This window comes from Pseudonaja textilis, chromosome 10 (genome assembly GCF_049901715.1).
Source record: "Pseudonaja textilis isolate UNSWEBS1 chromosome 10, rPseTex1.2, whole genome shotgun sequence".
Taxonomy (NCBI): Eukaryota; Metazoa; Chordata; class Lepidosauria; order Squamata; family Elapidae; genus Pseudonaja; species Pseudonaja textilis.
Window position 1 is genome coordinate 10,010,450 of NC_141999.1, and position 15,769 is coordinate 10,026,218.

Below are 15,769 nucleotides of genomic sequence, written 5' to 3' on the forward strand. Positions count from 1 at the left end.
TGGGAAATTATTCCCTTATATTATGACAGAGGGTTTGCCTGTTCACAGAATGCTGCTGTGAGGAGTTGCACCCATTTCCCAGAAGGCAAATTGGTGAAAATTCTCCTTCTTCCCCCGTGTAACTTTCCTAGCATGTTTCCTGCCTTCTCTTAACGAGGTTCTAGTTTGGTATCTTGAGGTAGAAACCAAGACAATGTTTAGAAACCATTGCTCTATTTTTCAGCATGGCAACCTCCCCCTTGATTTTTTTTAAAGAAACGTTTCAAGACAGGAAAGACGAAGAAGTTGGCAGGGAGCAAGGGGAGGGTATCTACCCATCCTTCGGAGTCTGTAGGCATCCTGTACGGAGATGCCAGGACTGAACATGAGCTCCAAAATGCTGTGCAGAAAAGGTGTTGTGTGGCATAAAGACAGAGGTCCTGGTGTTTGTAAAAACAGATCGACTTATACAAGGTAGAGAGGAAAGCATGGCAGCCTTTTTGAAGGAAGATGTATTTCTCCTGGCCTCGTGAAGTTTTCGGGGCTTTGATAACCGATAGATAATTGGTCTTTTCCATTCAACCAGTAGAAGTGATAGTCCTATCTAAAGCAGTGGTTTCCGACCTTAGCAACGTTAAGCCTAGGAGACTTCAACTCCCAGAATTCCCCAGCCAACAACTGGCTGGGGAATTCTGGGAGTTGAAGTCCCCCAGGCTTAAAATTGCTAAGGTTGGACACCCTGTTCTAAAGGACCTGGTCAATCCTCCCTCCCCCTTCAAACCTGTTAGAGTTTGGAATGGCAATCCTAATCCCTAAAAGCATTCATGAGATACCTGCCGAATTAATTAAATGAGAATAAAATGACTCCGAGGTGCCATTCTGACTTGGCCATCCATCCAGACGTCTCAAAATCACTTTCCATCCTTTACGGCTCCCTGGTGCTTTCAGCGCTGCGCTTTTGACCAAAGCTTTTAAAGATTCTCTTCTGAGCTGCCTATTGCTTCTACCTGACTGAATTTATGGCATTTGATCTATTTTCCAAAAGCAGTCCATGTTTCATTAGGGATCTCGCTCTAGCAGCAGGCCGTCCAAAGGAAAGTATTGTTCCGGCTCTCGCAGTTTCACGTGTATGAAAAGGCTGAATACCTTGGATAATTCAACCTCGCTCAACTTAGCCAACTTCAGGAAAAATTTCAGAGTCTTCAGGGCTATTTGCTTCAAAGCAGGCAGGCCTCTTGCTTCAACTGGCCTGAGCTGGCAACTATTTATGGTTCTCTTGCTGAGTTGCTTATAAAATAAGCTATATATAGTTTTTTTTTTTAAAAAAAGAGGTCTTTTATCCACCAAATGTATCCTGAGGTTAAAGGCCAGGGCTATACTTTACAAAGTTGAGACTGCAACTTGACAGTGCAGTCTTTCTGCCTAAGGTAGTGTTTCGCAAGGTTGGCAAGGTTCTACAGAGGAATTCTTGAGTCTGTCATCTGCACCTCTATAATGGTCCAGTTTGGTTCTGCAACCCAACAGGATAGACACAGACTTCAGAGAGTAATTAGGACTGCAGAAAAAAACAATTGCTACCAACCTGCTTTCCATTGAGGACCTGTATCCTGCACAAGTCAAAAAGAGGGCTGTGAAAATATTTACAAACTCCTCACATCCCGGACATGAACTGTTTCAACTCCTACCCTCAAAACGATGCTATAGAGCTCTGCACACAGAAGAACTAGACACAAGAGTTTTTTCCCAAATGCCATCACTCTGCTAAACAAATAATTCCCTCAACACTGTCCAATTATTTATTAAGCTTCTCACCCCTCCTTCTCACCCATCCCCTCCCATTTGTGACTGTATGACTGTAACTTTGTCACTTGTATCCTTACTATTTATATTGACTGTTTCCTAGTATGATTTGATTGCTTATTGTACCCTATAACTATTATTATTGCACCTTATGATTCTTGACTCTTGACTAATGTATCTTTTCTTTTATGTATACTGGGAGCATTTGCACCAGGACAAATTCCTTGTGTGTCAAACCACACTTGACCAATAAAGAATTCTATTTGATTTGATTCTATCTTGAAGATGTGTGGACTTCAATCCCAGAATTTTGGGCATTGAAGTCCACAGATCTTCAAGCCACCAAATTTGAGAAACAGTGATTTCGGGAATTTAAAAAAAACTTTTAACTTGGGAAATTTAAAAAAAATGCAAAATATTGCTCTGCGAAGTGCACATGGAATTCCAGGTGGTGTGTTTACCTGAAGACATTAGCTTAAATGGGGAGGAAGAGGTTGTAGATTCAAAATGTGCTGGCTAGGGAATTCTGGGAGTTGAAGTTCACCCCTCTTCAAGCTACCAAATGTGAGAAATACTGGCGTTTAAAGCATAATTCAGCTCCTTTGTGACTGTGTTTGTTAATTCTAAGGGATTAACATGCTAGCCAGATAGTAGAAGCCAAATCACAGGTTATGTCATCTGAATTTTTGCTGCTCTTAGGGTTAAGACATGGCTGAGAATGCCTTTAGACAATGATCGAAGATGTCAAATATCAGAACAAACTAAATCAAACTATAAAATTATCTCATCCATTCGGTGGGGGCAGCCAGGCCATACCCCGCAAAGCAATTTTTTTCTCCTTTATCTCCTCCAAGTATCTAGAATTGATTTCCACCTTTAAGTACCTTCAGCAACCTTAGAGGGCAAATTTAGTAGCCTCCCAGTAGCACAGGGACTTCTCCCAAGTATCATAGGTGAAAGTGAGTGTATAGAGTAGTTTTTTTTGAAACAATAAATTTTATTCTGATTTGAGACTGAGGCTACTTCTTTTCTCTAGAAAAGGAAATGTGCCTTGACCTTCATGATGTGTTTCATATAATTTACATTTTAGCTGAGTATAATTCTAAAGTCACTTCCTTTTGTAATGCAACATTTTGTATCCTGACAGGGTGCACCATTGTAAGAGTGCTGCCATGGGATAAATTAATTATAGGTTGTTCTCAATTTACAATCGTTTAGAGGTTGCCATGATGGACTCCCACCCAAAAAAGCTACTTAAAACATAGTTCCAAAGCACCCCCCCATCACATAATTGCATTTCAGCCACTTGGCATCCAGCTCACCTTTAGGGCCAGTTGCAGTGTTTTGTGGACACATCACTGTATTTTATGGCACTTTTTTTGCCAGTTTCCAGCAAAAAAAAACAACCCTATAGGAATACTTTGATTTCATGGTCATTTCACAACCATAGAGTTTGCTTAACAACCTCCACAAAGAAGTCATAAAATTAGATCCAGTCGCACAGAGGCCTTGACTTACAGCTATCATGACTTGTGACAGAAATTCTGAATTCAGTTTATGGTCATAAGTCGAGAACTACTTGTAATTGTAAAATGGATAGATATTATACTGTGCCATATCAAATTATGCCATAAGAGTATATAAGTAATGTGATCAGACTACTCTGTTAATTATATTTAATGATAGTTTTATGTGATTTCTCCTCTATAACCATAGTAAAGTTTTATTATTACAGATTAAGTGGTGTAATTTTTAATTAGCCAAATCTAATCAAAATAAAAGTTTACTTGTGGGAATTTTGAGCAAAAAGAAAGGTACTGATAGAAGAGAATATTTGTAGCTCAAGACTGAACCGTAGCATCCTTGGTGCTCTCTGAGCTTGGTGGTTTTCTTGCAGACGTTTCATTACCTAACTAGGTAACATCATCTGTGCTAGTAGGCCATGGGGTTTGCTCTCATTTTATATACTAGTGACTTTCCTTGCCAGTGTTGGTGGGAATGCTTTTGGTGGTTTCTTGACTGGGATGTAATCTATATGGTCATGAAATGTCTGCAAGAAAAGCATGAAGCCCACAAAGCACCAAGGACCTCACAAAAAGAAGGATTCTGTTGTTGGAAGGGCTTTAAAAATGGTGTTCGGTTTAGAAAGTACTAGCAATAAACTTTAAGGGGAAAAAATATCTAGCTTTCCAGCTAAACCAATGGGAAAGTCCTGCCTGGATCTATCTTCTTGGTGGAAGAGGCTATAAAAAAAATCTCATTTCTAGGCATGGCTGTGAATCTGTAACTTCTCCTTTCCCAAAGGATAGTTATAGAAACGAGTAGCTGAAATATCTGAGAGATAATCGTATATTTTATTCAAGAAAATGAAGAGCTTGGGAATTTTCTGCCACAGAGCCGTGAGCTTCTTCAGGAGAATCTCTATTAAGGAAGTGGCACAAAACCAATTTAATATTAATGTAGTAGACCTAGCTCTGTTTTCCCAATTTTTAGTTGTGCATTTTGTAGAAGTGATATTTCCTGGAGAATCATAGAGAATCAGCGACGGCTTGATGGCCCTCAGTCAACCAATCTTGGACAATAATACACTGCTTTCTTTTTAAGACTTGAGAGTTCTCCTGCAGATTGGGGACACTGAATACAGCTATTCTCACAAAATTATTTTTCTGTGGCTTCCTTTCCATCATCCAGAGCCGCGGTGGTGCAGTACTGCAGGCTACTTCTGCTGATCACCGGCTGCCAGCAGTTTGGTAGTTCAGGTCTCACCAGGCTCAAGGCTGACTCAGCCTTCCATCCTTCCGAGGTCAGTAAAATGAGGACCCAAATTGTTGGGGGCAATAGGCTGACTCTGTAAACTGCTTAGAGAGGGCTGTGAAGCACTATGGAGTGGTATATAAATCTAAGTGCTATTGTTTTTACTATATATATATATATTGTAAATGTCTATAGATTCTTCTTCTTGTGCCATATATCCGTCATCGGATGTTGGCGATCCTGTTTTTATCAACAGCCACACAAAAAAGTGCTGTTGAGTTTTGTCCAAACCAGTCCCTTAGATTTTGAAGCCCTGATGTTCTTCTTCTTCTGCCTGGACTTCATTTGCCTTCAAATGTCTTCAAATGTAAATGTCTATGGAGATTCTCAGTCATAATCCAGGTCATGGTTGTCCCAAAGGTGTTTTTCCAAAAGACACTCTTAGGGGGAGAGAGGGTTTCCTTTAAAATGTTTCACTTCTCATCCAAGAAGCTTCTTCAGTTCTAACTGACTGGGGGAGATGGAAGGATTTATATTCTTACCAGTCAACTGTTGATTAGCGCTCTGGGAGCCCCTCACTTTCCCAAGTCCAGCTGCATTTTGGAAAAGCACCTTTGGGACAAAGTGTATTGTAAGGTCTGTTCATACCTGAACTCCACATTATAAGCTACCTTCAGCAGATAAAAACACATATTAGGTTGATGATGATTTGTTCATTTATTTCTTGCTTCAAACTAGATTGCTGGTGCCTTTGTACCGTTCTACTTTCCAGTGTCAGCTAGAAAAAGAAGGGAATTCAGTGAACTTGAAAGAATAATTGTCGCAAGAAAGGAAAACCTTTGTGACTTGGGGCAAAACAGTAGCACTTGTTAACAATCCTTTAGTGCGTTTTATGCATTTAAAGACACGGGGGTCTGTAAGAGGATTCTGTGTAAAGTAAAAACTATTTCTCTGTCGTTGTCCCCTCCCCATTTCAATTAAATGGAGTGCGGGGAGCAGAAAAATCTTTTATTATTATCCTTTGCTGGTGGGAAGGGGAGCCAGGAAGCTGTCATTCTTATCTGTCTGTCCTTGGTGAAGGGGTGAGTGACTTATCACATTAAAACAACCCCATTAATGTGTTACTTTTGCAATATCCGAATAATTGCTTACGCCCTGGGCCCTTGCTCCCGTGTGCCTGGGTGAGTGCTTTGTCAGTATTTGTCAGCGTGTTTGCCAGGAAGCCACGTTGCTTGGAGCTTACATTACTTGGCCTAATAGGCAGGGGCATAACAACCACAGCCATTAATATTGCAGAGTCCTTAGAGCTGATAAAAGGGAAGACAAAAGCATCATCTGAAAGGATATGGTTTTTCATCATCCGGCCCTTTTGTAAACAGGCTACAGAAGGAGCTTACTTAAAGGACCGAAGCTTGTAGATTAGGAAGCAGGAGGAGAGGTTTAATCCAGCGGATCATGTGTTTATCTCAAATCATGCCAGCAATCATTCGTCAAAACTCTTGGTTTGCCGTCTCATAGACACTCAGGCAGATTCAGCAGAATTTTATCTTTTTTTTTTTTTATTGCCCTGGTGAATAAGGACCTGTCTTTAAGTTGCAAGGCTGGCAATAAGGTTGGCCATTCCAGAATAATTGCAGTGGCAGAGAGCAGAGAAAGTAAGAAGATCATGTATTTCCTACAATACTCTTGCTGGCCTTTGCCTTCGGCTTTTAGATTCGTCATTCAATTTATTTTATAACTGCTACCGCTAGAAAATACAGGTGGTCCTGACAGAACAATGGCAGTTGGGACAGGAATTTCTGTTGCTAAGCGATGCGTTTGTAAAGTGTGATGTCGCAGGACACCTCACTTAATGAAGGCAATTCCGGCAGCAGTCCCATTGTCGTCATTAAGCAAGGCTTGCAGGTCTTTAGGCAAGGACCCCCTCATAACTTTCTGCTGGCTCCAACAAGCAAGTCGATGGGGAAGCCGGCAGGAAGTCGTAAATCCCAGGCAGCTTGCAAGCAGGCCAGTAGGCAGGTAAGCTATGGCATAGTGTTCTGACCCAAACCTGGTTCCCAGAGAGCAAACACAAGACAAAGGCAGCAGCACAACCTTTTAATGTTTCATCTATGAATCCTGTTTCTTCACAGATTAAAGGCTGCTTCCAACTAATTAGCTCTGACAAGAAAGAGACTTGCCAAGTTTTTGCAAGGCTGCCAAAAAACAACAGATAAGAAATAGTTTACAACATAAGAGTCTTCAAATACCAATTGTAATGTCCACGAGGCTGAGTTTCAAAAATGTCTTTGCTTTCTGCAAAGAATGTCTGATTCACAGCTGGCTTTTATCTTCTTGAAGGAGGGGCTATTACCTTGCAGTCTTACTCCCGAGTCGCCCGTGCTGTTGCAGCTGCTCTTTCCCATGAGCGATCCTGCATGCACACACGCGCACTTGGCACAGGCTCCTCGGGAACCTCTTCATCACTGCTGCCAGCCCCCACAATCTCTGAAGGCAGCAGTCCACTCCCTAATGGTCCTGGCCCTTCATCTGAGTCCTCACTCTCCTCAGCCGTCCGCACCTGCTGCCGGCTAACCACAACACATGGCGCAAATGCAGTAGGGCAGGGGATGGCTGCTGTCAGGGAGGATGTGCAGACAGCTGCCACAATTAGGGAGTGCCGTGGGCAGATGTCCTTGCAGATGTGCAAGATATTCACACTCTCATCCTCCATAGCCCAGGGTGGGCAGTTAATATTCCCAAGGGGCCACATGCAAAACTGGGATTGTTGTAGAGAGCTAAACATATAGGATTGTGGGCTGGACAAGGACAGCCAAAAGGCTGGATGTGGCCCATGGGCCGTAGAATGACCAGGTCTGTTATAGCCAGTTACCTCAGGAGGGAATGGAGACACCTTACAGGAGCCGCTTGTGATTTTCCCTGCCAGATTCCACTTTGACTTTGCTTGTGGGAAGCTGGCAGAGAAGGTCACAAGTGGCAGTCCCATGACTGTGTGGAGGCTGTAACAGTGGGCCACTTGCCAAGCCCCTGGGCCACAATCACATGACCACACAGCGATGCTGTAACAGCCGCAAGTTCGAGGACCGGTAGAAAGTACGATTCTTCCAGTGCTGTCATGACTTCAAATGTTCACTGAACGAATGGTTGTTAACCTATATACAATCTCATGAAGGGAACATGAGAAAACACCAAAACAGAGAAGTAAAAAAAAATTTTTTTTTTTAAAAATCCTGGTTCTTTTCACTGGGACCAACTTGATTGGACTAGGCCCTTGGAGGGGAATGTATTGTTTGTTGTTCTTCTGAACTGCATTGTTATCTGGTTGTTCTGTGCATCCATCCATCCATCCTTTCATTCATTCATTCATTCATTCATTCATTCATTCATTCATTCATGGAATCTGTATGGTCACCCACCCAGCTCAAATAATTGCAACCGTGGGCACTGGGAGGACATTTAAATTCTATGAATGAATGAATGAATAACTGATGTGCCAATTGGCACTTCCTGAATTGGAGGAAGATCTTTCTGCAGTGGGCACAGCCCAACTCAGAATGGCTGTTACACATTCAGCTCTTGGGAGTGGGCTTTTATTGTCAGAAGCTGGTTTAGAGGCGTAAATATATGCCCTATGCAGAGCTCTGTGGAAGAAGGGTAGAAAACAAATACGTCTGAATTAGGGACTCTTTAATTTTTTTGTGCCCTGGAACTGGTTGACACTCCCATGGAGTCTGTCTGTCTGTCTGTCTACCTATCTAGCTATCATCTATCTGACTATCTGTTTATATCTATCTATCTATCTATCTATCTATCTATCTATCTATCTATCTATCTATCTATCTATCTATCTATCTACCTACCTACCTACCTATATCTATACCACTGTTATCTATCTATCTATCTATCTCTATATCTATCTATCTATCATTTATCTATCTACCTATCTATATCTTTGTCTGTCTCTATCTATCCATCCATCCATCCATCCATCCATTCAAGCAGATGTTTGATGGCATGCAATAAAAATAAGCTTGCGGTCTCTATGCAGTCGGCCATTTGCCAGTACAGTTCAAACTGACCAATTTCTTAATCTTATAATAAAAGAAACCACCAGAAAGTCATTAAAAAAGAAAGGGGCTAATTAGAAAGCTTGAGGGAAATGGGAATGTTCTACAGGAATGCAGTTGTCCCCAATGACTTTAATTTGTATGAGACATTTTGCCTACATTTTATTTAGAAAGCTCAGGGCCAATACCGCCTGTCAGGAACACTCTGCAAATGTGCCAATCATCCTTCATTTTACTACTGTTTACAACATTGGGCACTCTCTGGAGACTTGGTATTTTTTGAACAGAGATGTGCTCTTATTGTACGGAAAGAAAGACCTAAGATTCTAGACTGTTCTCTGCCTTCTTGGTATTGATAATGCTTTTCAGGTATGGATGAAAAAAGTCTTTAAATCAATGGTTCTCAACCATTGAAACTTTAAAATAAGTTTACTTCAACTCCCAGAATTCTCTAGACAGCATGCTGACTGGAGAATTCTGGGAGCTGAAGTCTACATATCTTAGAAGTCACCACACTTTGAGGGCTTTCTTTGAATGTATGGAGACAAAAAAGCAAATTTTGGCTTAGGAGCCTCCATGTTCTTAATCTAACACTACTGATGTTGTGTAAGTTCTCAAGAACTTCCATAGAAGAGTACATTAAAATGTGCTAAGGTTTAAATGCCTGCTTGAATTTGGGTACTCCTTGTAGATATCTTGTTGACTTAAGAGAGAGGTGCCTGATTGCTCAGAAAATCATATAAAGCGATCATTTAAAGTCTAGTATTTTCCTGCCAGGAAAGCACCAATGTTCTGTCAGCAAAGGAAACCAACCACTTTGCTTTCTAATTTAAGTGAGCAGATTTCTCACAACACTGGGTGGGTGTAGTGATATGTGGGGAAGACCTTGGGAGACCAGGCAAAGGGATGACGAAAGGTCAAATAAGAGACAGTCTAGAAGACGAGATAGTGGATGTGATAAGAGGCTCAGAAGGGACACACACACACACACACACACACACACACACACACCTTGATTTTACAAGTGATAGGAAAGAATTATTCTTTCAGACTTGGAAGACTAATATCAGCCTTATGAAATGAACCAGATAGGAATTAAAACCAGCTGAACTTATTCTACTCCATTGTAAAGCTACATTGACAGAATCCTGCAAGTCTGAGAATACTATCCCTTCCCCTCCCACCAAGAACTAGGGAATGTTTCTTCTGAGCCTCTCTCTCCACCCATTCTCCACCCATTCTCTATGCTGTCTCTTATCTCAGAGGTCCCCAACCCCCTGACCGGGGCCTAGCATTGGGCTACAGCCCATTCAGGAACTGAGCTGTGCAAGTGGCAGGCACACAGCTCCATTTACGCGAGCGGCGGGCAGGTGCGCATGTGTGTGAATGCTGCCCACTCACGCAAATGTAGCTGCATGCACATTGCCACTCACACAGAGCCATTCCCCTCCCCCACCCACCCACCTGGCTGGTTTGCAAAGCCAGATAGGTTGGGGACCCCTGTGTTATCTGACCATTCTATTTAGCAACTCCTTTGTGCCCAGGCTCCCAAGGTCTTTCTGCGAAACAATGCATTATTATGGTTTTTCTAGGGAGGCATTTATAATGATGGATGGTGACTAAGCATTCATTGGAATTAGAATTCTTTTTTATTGGCCAAGTGTAATTGGACACACAAGGCCTCATGCCATTACTGTAGGCAGATTGATCCACTTGGGCTTCCAGATCTTAGGACTGCAGAAAAAACAATTACTACCAACCTGCCTTCAGTCAAGGACCTATATATTGCACAAGTCAAAAGGGGAACTGTGAAAATCTCTACAGACTGCTCACATCCCGGACATAAACTGTTTCAACTCCTTCCCTCAAAATGACGCTATAGAGCACTGCACGCCAGAACAACTAGGCATAAGGACAGTTTTTCCCCAAATGCCATCACTCTGCTAAACAAATAATTCCCTCAACACTGTCCAACTCTTTACAAAGAGTGCAGTACTAATTACTATTAATCTTCTCATCATTCCTTATCACCCATCCCCTCCCACTTGTGACTGTATGACTAACTTTGTCACTTGTATCCTAATGGAGCATTTGCACCAAGACAAATTCCTTGTGTGTCCAATTACACTTGGCCAATAAAAAAGAATTCTAATTCCAATGAATGCTTAGTCACCATCCATCATTATAAATGCCTCCCTAGAAAAACCATAATAATGCTTTGTTTTGCAGAATTGGCCTTGTTGAAAACAAGCCAGACCTTCTGAAAAGAAGAAATAGCTTCAACCAATGTACAGAGTACACATCTATTTCAATTCTAGAAAGCCATAGGTGGGTTCTAGCGCTGGGTACAATAACAGGTCTTCATAATATAAATGTCTTCAAGGCATCTTGGACCTGATGTCCCATCAGCACCTCAACCCATCAAGCCAAACGTGATTCTCTAACACGTAATCCACCCTCAGAGATCTTCAGGAAACCCTCTCTTGTCTGACATTCCATTAAAACACGAGAACAAGGTTGATGGATAGCGTACTGTTTAGTGGGCTATATATCTCACAGCTGGGGCAGTTCACAAGAGGTGCAATGAATCATGTTTAGCCTTCATAAACATGGCTCCCCCTGCTAAGAAAGACAGTTATCACCGCCAGATCTGAGACAGGATTTTACCCAAGCCAACCATACTGTTTGTTGACACCAGCTGTTTTGGATACCTAACATGTTCCTGAATGCTGATGTGCTGATAGCATTGCTGGAAAACTGTGAATCACTCTTCATAGGAAAGAAGCTGAATTACTGGGAACTGGGAAGCTGTTAGGACAGCCAGTTTATCTTAAATGTCACATTTGTTGCCGAGAGAATGGTCCCCTGATCTTTGTAGGCCTCCGCAGAGAAAGATTTTAGTATTTATATTTATTTTACTATTGTTTTTCACCTTTTTAAAAAAATAAAATAATGCAGTGGGGGTTTTTTAGTTGCCTTGAGCGCTCACCCAGCCAGAAAGATGGGATATAAATCAAATAACTATAGCTATGTTTTCTGTTACCCGGTCGTTTTCTAGCTCAGTGGCTGTGCAGGTTACATATTATACGAAAGATGAAGGGTAATAAATTGAAGCATTTTTAGCTCCTCCAGTTCAAAAAAATTCCTTCCCTACGATCTTGTTTTTGAGGATAGGACTTATAATTTGCGATTGCAATTTAATGAATTCCGGGAATTGCATGCAATTTCTCTCTGATTTCTACACATTTTACATGCATCTTCGTTGCTTTCAGACTTTTTAGTCTGCATGATAATGTAGCTTAATGCCTCTGAAATGGAAAGTGCTTGTAAATGCACGTGCAGTGGTTTCTTTCCTAATGTAACTAGAGCACAACTTCAGCAAATTTAAGTTTGTATGGATGCCAACTCCCAGAATTCCCCAGCTAGCCATGCTGCCTGAGGAATTCTGGGATTTGAAGTCCACACATCTTAAAAGTGTCCGAGGTCGAGATGCAGTGCCTTAGAGCAGGGGTCTCCAACCTTGGCCACTTAAAGACTTGTGGACTTCAACTCCCAGAATTCCTCAGCCACTTTGCTTTGCTTAGCTTTGATGGCTGAGGAATTCTGGGAGTTGAAGTCCACAAGTCTTAGAGTGGCCAAGGTTGGAGACCCCTGCCTTAGAGGAAGGGAAGCCTAATATCCTCTTTTAAAGGGTCCCCATTGATGAACGAGCAGATTTTAGACAGGGCAACAATCTGGCAGGGCCTGATCTCTAAGCCACAACCTCTTAAGCATCACACAGCACAAACCTGTTACTCGGCTAGTCCCCCCCCCCAACACACACACACATTACTTAAGTAGGGATAGTGTTTGCTGTTTCTGTGTCCCCTTTTCCTTTCTCGACTTTGCATTCAGTATTTCTTATTATTATTCTCCACCTTAATTTGTGGTGTTTTGCTCCTCAGTCCCAAGGATATGGGATAATGGGAATCCTTTCTTCAGTTTTGCAAGGCCAGTGAACCATTGCCCCAAGTGGGCTTTGCGATGATTTAAATGACATTTTAAAACTACTGGAAAACTTATCTCTCTCCCTCCCTCCCTCTTCCCCTCTTCCTTTGTTCTTCTCTCTCTGTGTCTCCCTCCTTCCCTCTCCCACTTTCCCTCTTTCTCCCTTCTCCATCTCCCTTCCTCCCCCCTCTCTGTCTCCCTCCCTCCCTCTATCTCTCTCTCTCTCCTTTCTTCTCTCTCTCTGCCTCTCACTCCCACTCCCTCTGTCTGTCTCCCTCCCTCTCCCCGATCTCCCTCTCCCATACTCACTCATCCAGTGCCTAGTCGAATAGGGGGTATCTCCCAAACAGGAGTCCCTTGAAGTCTCATGCTTCTAACAACCAGCTCTTCATTTCAGAATGTCTTCATTTCTCTGATCTGATTCACTTTTTTTTTTTTTAACCTGTCAGTCCTTTGCAGTTGAGATTGCTCAGAAGCCCATGGCTCGCTTTTATCAGGTGTTCACACATTGGCTTCCCATTTTCTGCTGAGGAGTGCTGCAAGTTATCAGGAGGGTTTTGAACCAATTAAGAGGTTTTCCATTTCAAGTCTCCTGACAGTGTCACTTCCCCTGAATCATTCGGAGATGTAAAAATGCAATATTATAGGATCTTAATATACTGTTCAAAGGTTCTAGTGCATAAACAACCTGCGATGGTACAGAGTCTCTTTCCTCCCCTGCTCTGCCTATAGAGGAGGGGTCATAGAACATGTGGCTCAGGATGATAGGCATTGCAGTCCCTTACAATTGGATGATGTTGGGTAAGTTTCATGTAGACTAGGGGTTCCAACCTTGGCAGCTCTAAGATGGGTGGCCATCAACTCCCAGAATTCCCGAGCCATTAGATATGCATGCATGTATGTATGTATGTATGTATGTATGTATGTATGTATGTAGTGGCTGGGGAATTCTGGGAGTTGATGGCCACCCATCTTAGAGCTGCCAAGGTTGTAACCCCTAGTCTACATAAAACTTACCTAACATCACCCAAACCTTTACCTAGAGTGTGTGTGTCTGTGTGTAAAGATAAAGGTTCCCCTTGCACATATGTGCTAGTCTTTCCCGTCTCTAAGGGGTGGTGCTCACCTATGTTACAAAGCCGAAGAGTCAGCGCTGTCCGAAGATGTCTCCGTGGTCATGTGGCCAACATGACTAAGCGCCGAAGGCGCACAGAACCTTCCTGCCAAAAGTGGGTCCTTATTTTTGTGCTTGGATTTTTACATGCTTTTGAACTGCTAGGTTGGCAGAAGCTGGGACAAGTAACGGGAGCTCACTCCATTACACGGCGCTAGGGATTTGAACCGTCGAACTGCTGACCTTTCTGACTGACAAGCTCAGCATCTTAGCCACTGAGCCACTGCATCCCCTCCATGGTCTATATGCATCAAGAAAGCAGTCTCGGGATTACATCCCAGCAGCGATTCTTTACCGCCATTCTTACCTCTGCATCCCTCAGTGGAAAGTCAGCTGAAGTTCCTTTCTAATGGTGGGGGGGGTTTTCTGTCCCTGCAGGAGGCCTCCGGGGAGCCACCGTGGTGGATGCTTTGGATACCTTGTATGTCATGGAGCTGCAGGAAGAATTCCAGGACGCCAAAGATTGGGTGGAGAAGAGCTTTGACTTGAACGTGGTGAGTCAGCCTTTGAGTAGTTTTCTCTGTTCCGGCAGAAACTCCCCCCCCCCCCTTGGTGTATTTTAAACCCTGATGTTTTGACTGGGCCTCTGCCCCCCACCCCTGGTTCCCTCCAACCTGGCACACTGTAAAAACAAGCCGAGAATAGGCCAGCGTGCAGTTGAGCTGGGAGGTAATAGGGTAAAAGGATTAAAGCAGAATTGCCTTGATTGCCAGATCAGCTATTAATCCAATCAGCCCCTCTCTCGATATTTGTCAACATTGGCAGCTTTAAGATGGGTGGACTTCAACTCCCAGAATTCCCCAGCCATTACATACATACACGCATACATACGTATAATGGCTGGGGAATTCTGGGAGTTGAAGTTCACTCATCTTAAAGTTGCCAAAGTTGAAAAACTCTGGCCTATACCTTTGTGGATCGCTCCCCACTCCTCTTTCCATCTTCCCTGTCTGGAATACCTCCGTTGAAAAAGCTGGATCATTTGAGAACTAAGCAGCTGCGGGTCTTTGAAGCACAGGCCTTCCAGCTGCCATCGGATGTTTTGTAGAGGTGCAGCATCTTCATCACTCCACCGTCTTGGCTCTTGAGCCGAGAGAGAGTCCCGTAGGCCCAAGGTTCCTTAGCAAGCTCCCCTGGTTGAGGTCTCCTTGCAGCCGAAGTGCCCCTGCTGTGCCTTTGACTGCTTTTTGGTGTGAAGGAGAAGTGACAAACTCTTTATAGGTGAGCCTCCAGGTAAACATCCCATTTCTTTTAAATATTTTGGGTCATTACACCAACAACTACGGGCAGCATGGCTAGCAATGAAAGTCGATGAAAATTACACTTGCAAACATCTGGAAGAAATTCAGTTTGGAGCAGAGTAGAATTTTTTAAAAGATGGTTAGAAGTTCCACAAATGGGACACAACAGGCCCTAAGTTGTACTACTATCCCACTGGAGCTTAGGAACTTGTCTCTCTACTTGAAGAGACTGTGTTTTATTTGTTTATTTATTTATTATTTTTACAAATAACTCAAGGCATTGAACATATCCACACACCTTCCTCTTCCTGTTTTTCCCACCACAACAATACTGTGAGTTGGCTGAGAGGGAGTGACTAGCCCAAGATCTGGCTCTCATGGCTTAGCCTTAACCACTAGCCCAGACTGACTTTTGTATTATGTTTATTTATTTTTATTCTCCATGAATTTGTTTGCCTCCAGGTTGGTTCTGTCATGGTTTTTATAATGCTTGAAATAGCCCATGAATATTTGGTCCTCTGAATCCCATCCCATGCTCTAGTTCAGGGGTATCAAACTCAAGGCCCACAGGCCAAATTTGGCCTGCGGGGTGCTTAGATCTGGCCCACAGGGCCGCCACCCTGGAAGCAGCGAGGACCAGCCCGCAGTGCATCTGCCAAAGAAAAACGGAGCTTGGGAGGGTTCCCGAGCTCCGTTTTCGGCTGTGACAGCTTCCTGCAACCCTCTGTCAGCAAAATGGACCTCAGGTGCCCCCAACACAAGTGACA

The 15,769-nt window shown here is 43.0% G+C and overlaps 1 protein-coding gene across 2 annotated transcripts in view; it reads left to right on the plus strand.

Annotated features, from left to right (window-relative positions):
• The window catches only part of MAN1C1 (mannosidase alpha class 1C member 1), a 174,755-nt gene that overhangs the window by 122,132 nt on the left and 36,854 nt on the right, over positions 1–15,769 (plus strand). For both annotated transcript variants that reach the window (XM_087939648.1, XM_087939647.1), the window contains exon 3: positions 14,140–14,255. In XM_087939648.1, coding sequence (XP_087795774.1) covers positions 14,140–14,255 — 116 coding nt within the window. The remainder of the gene's footprint in view (positions 1–14,139; positions 14,256–15,769) is intronic.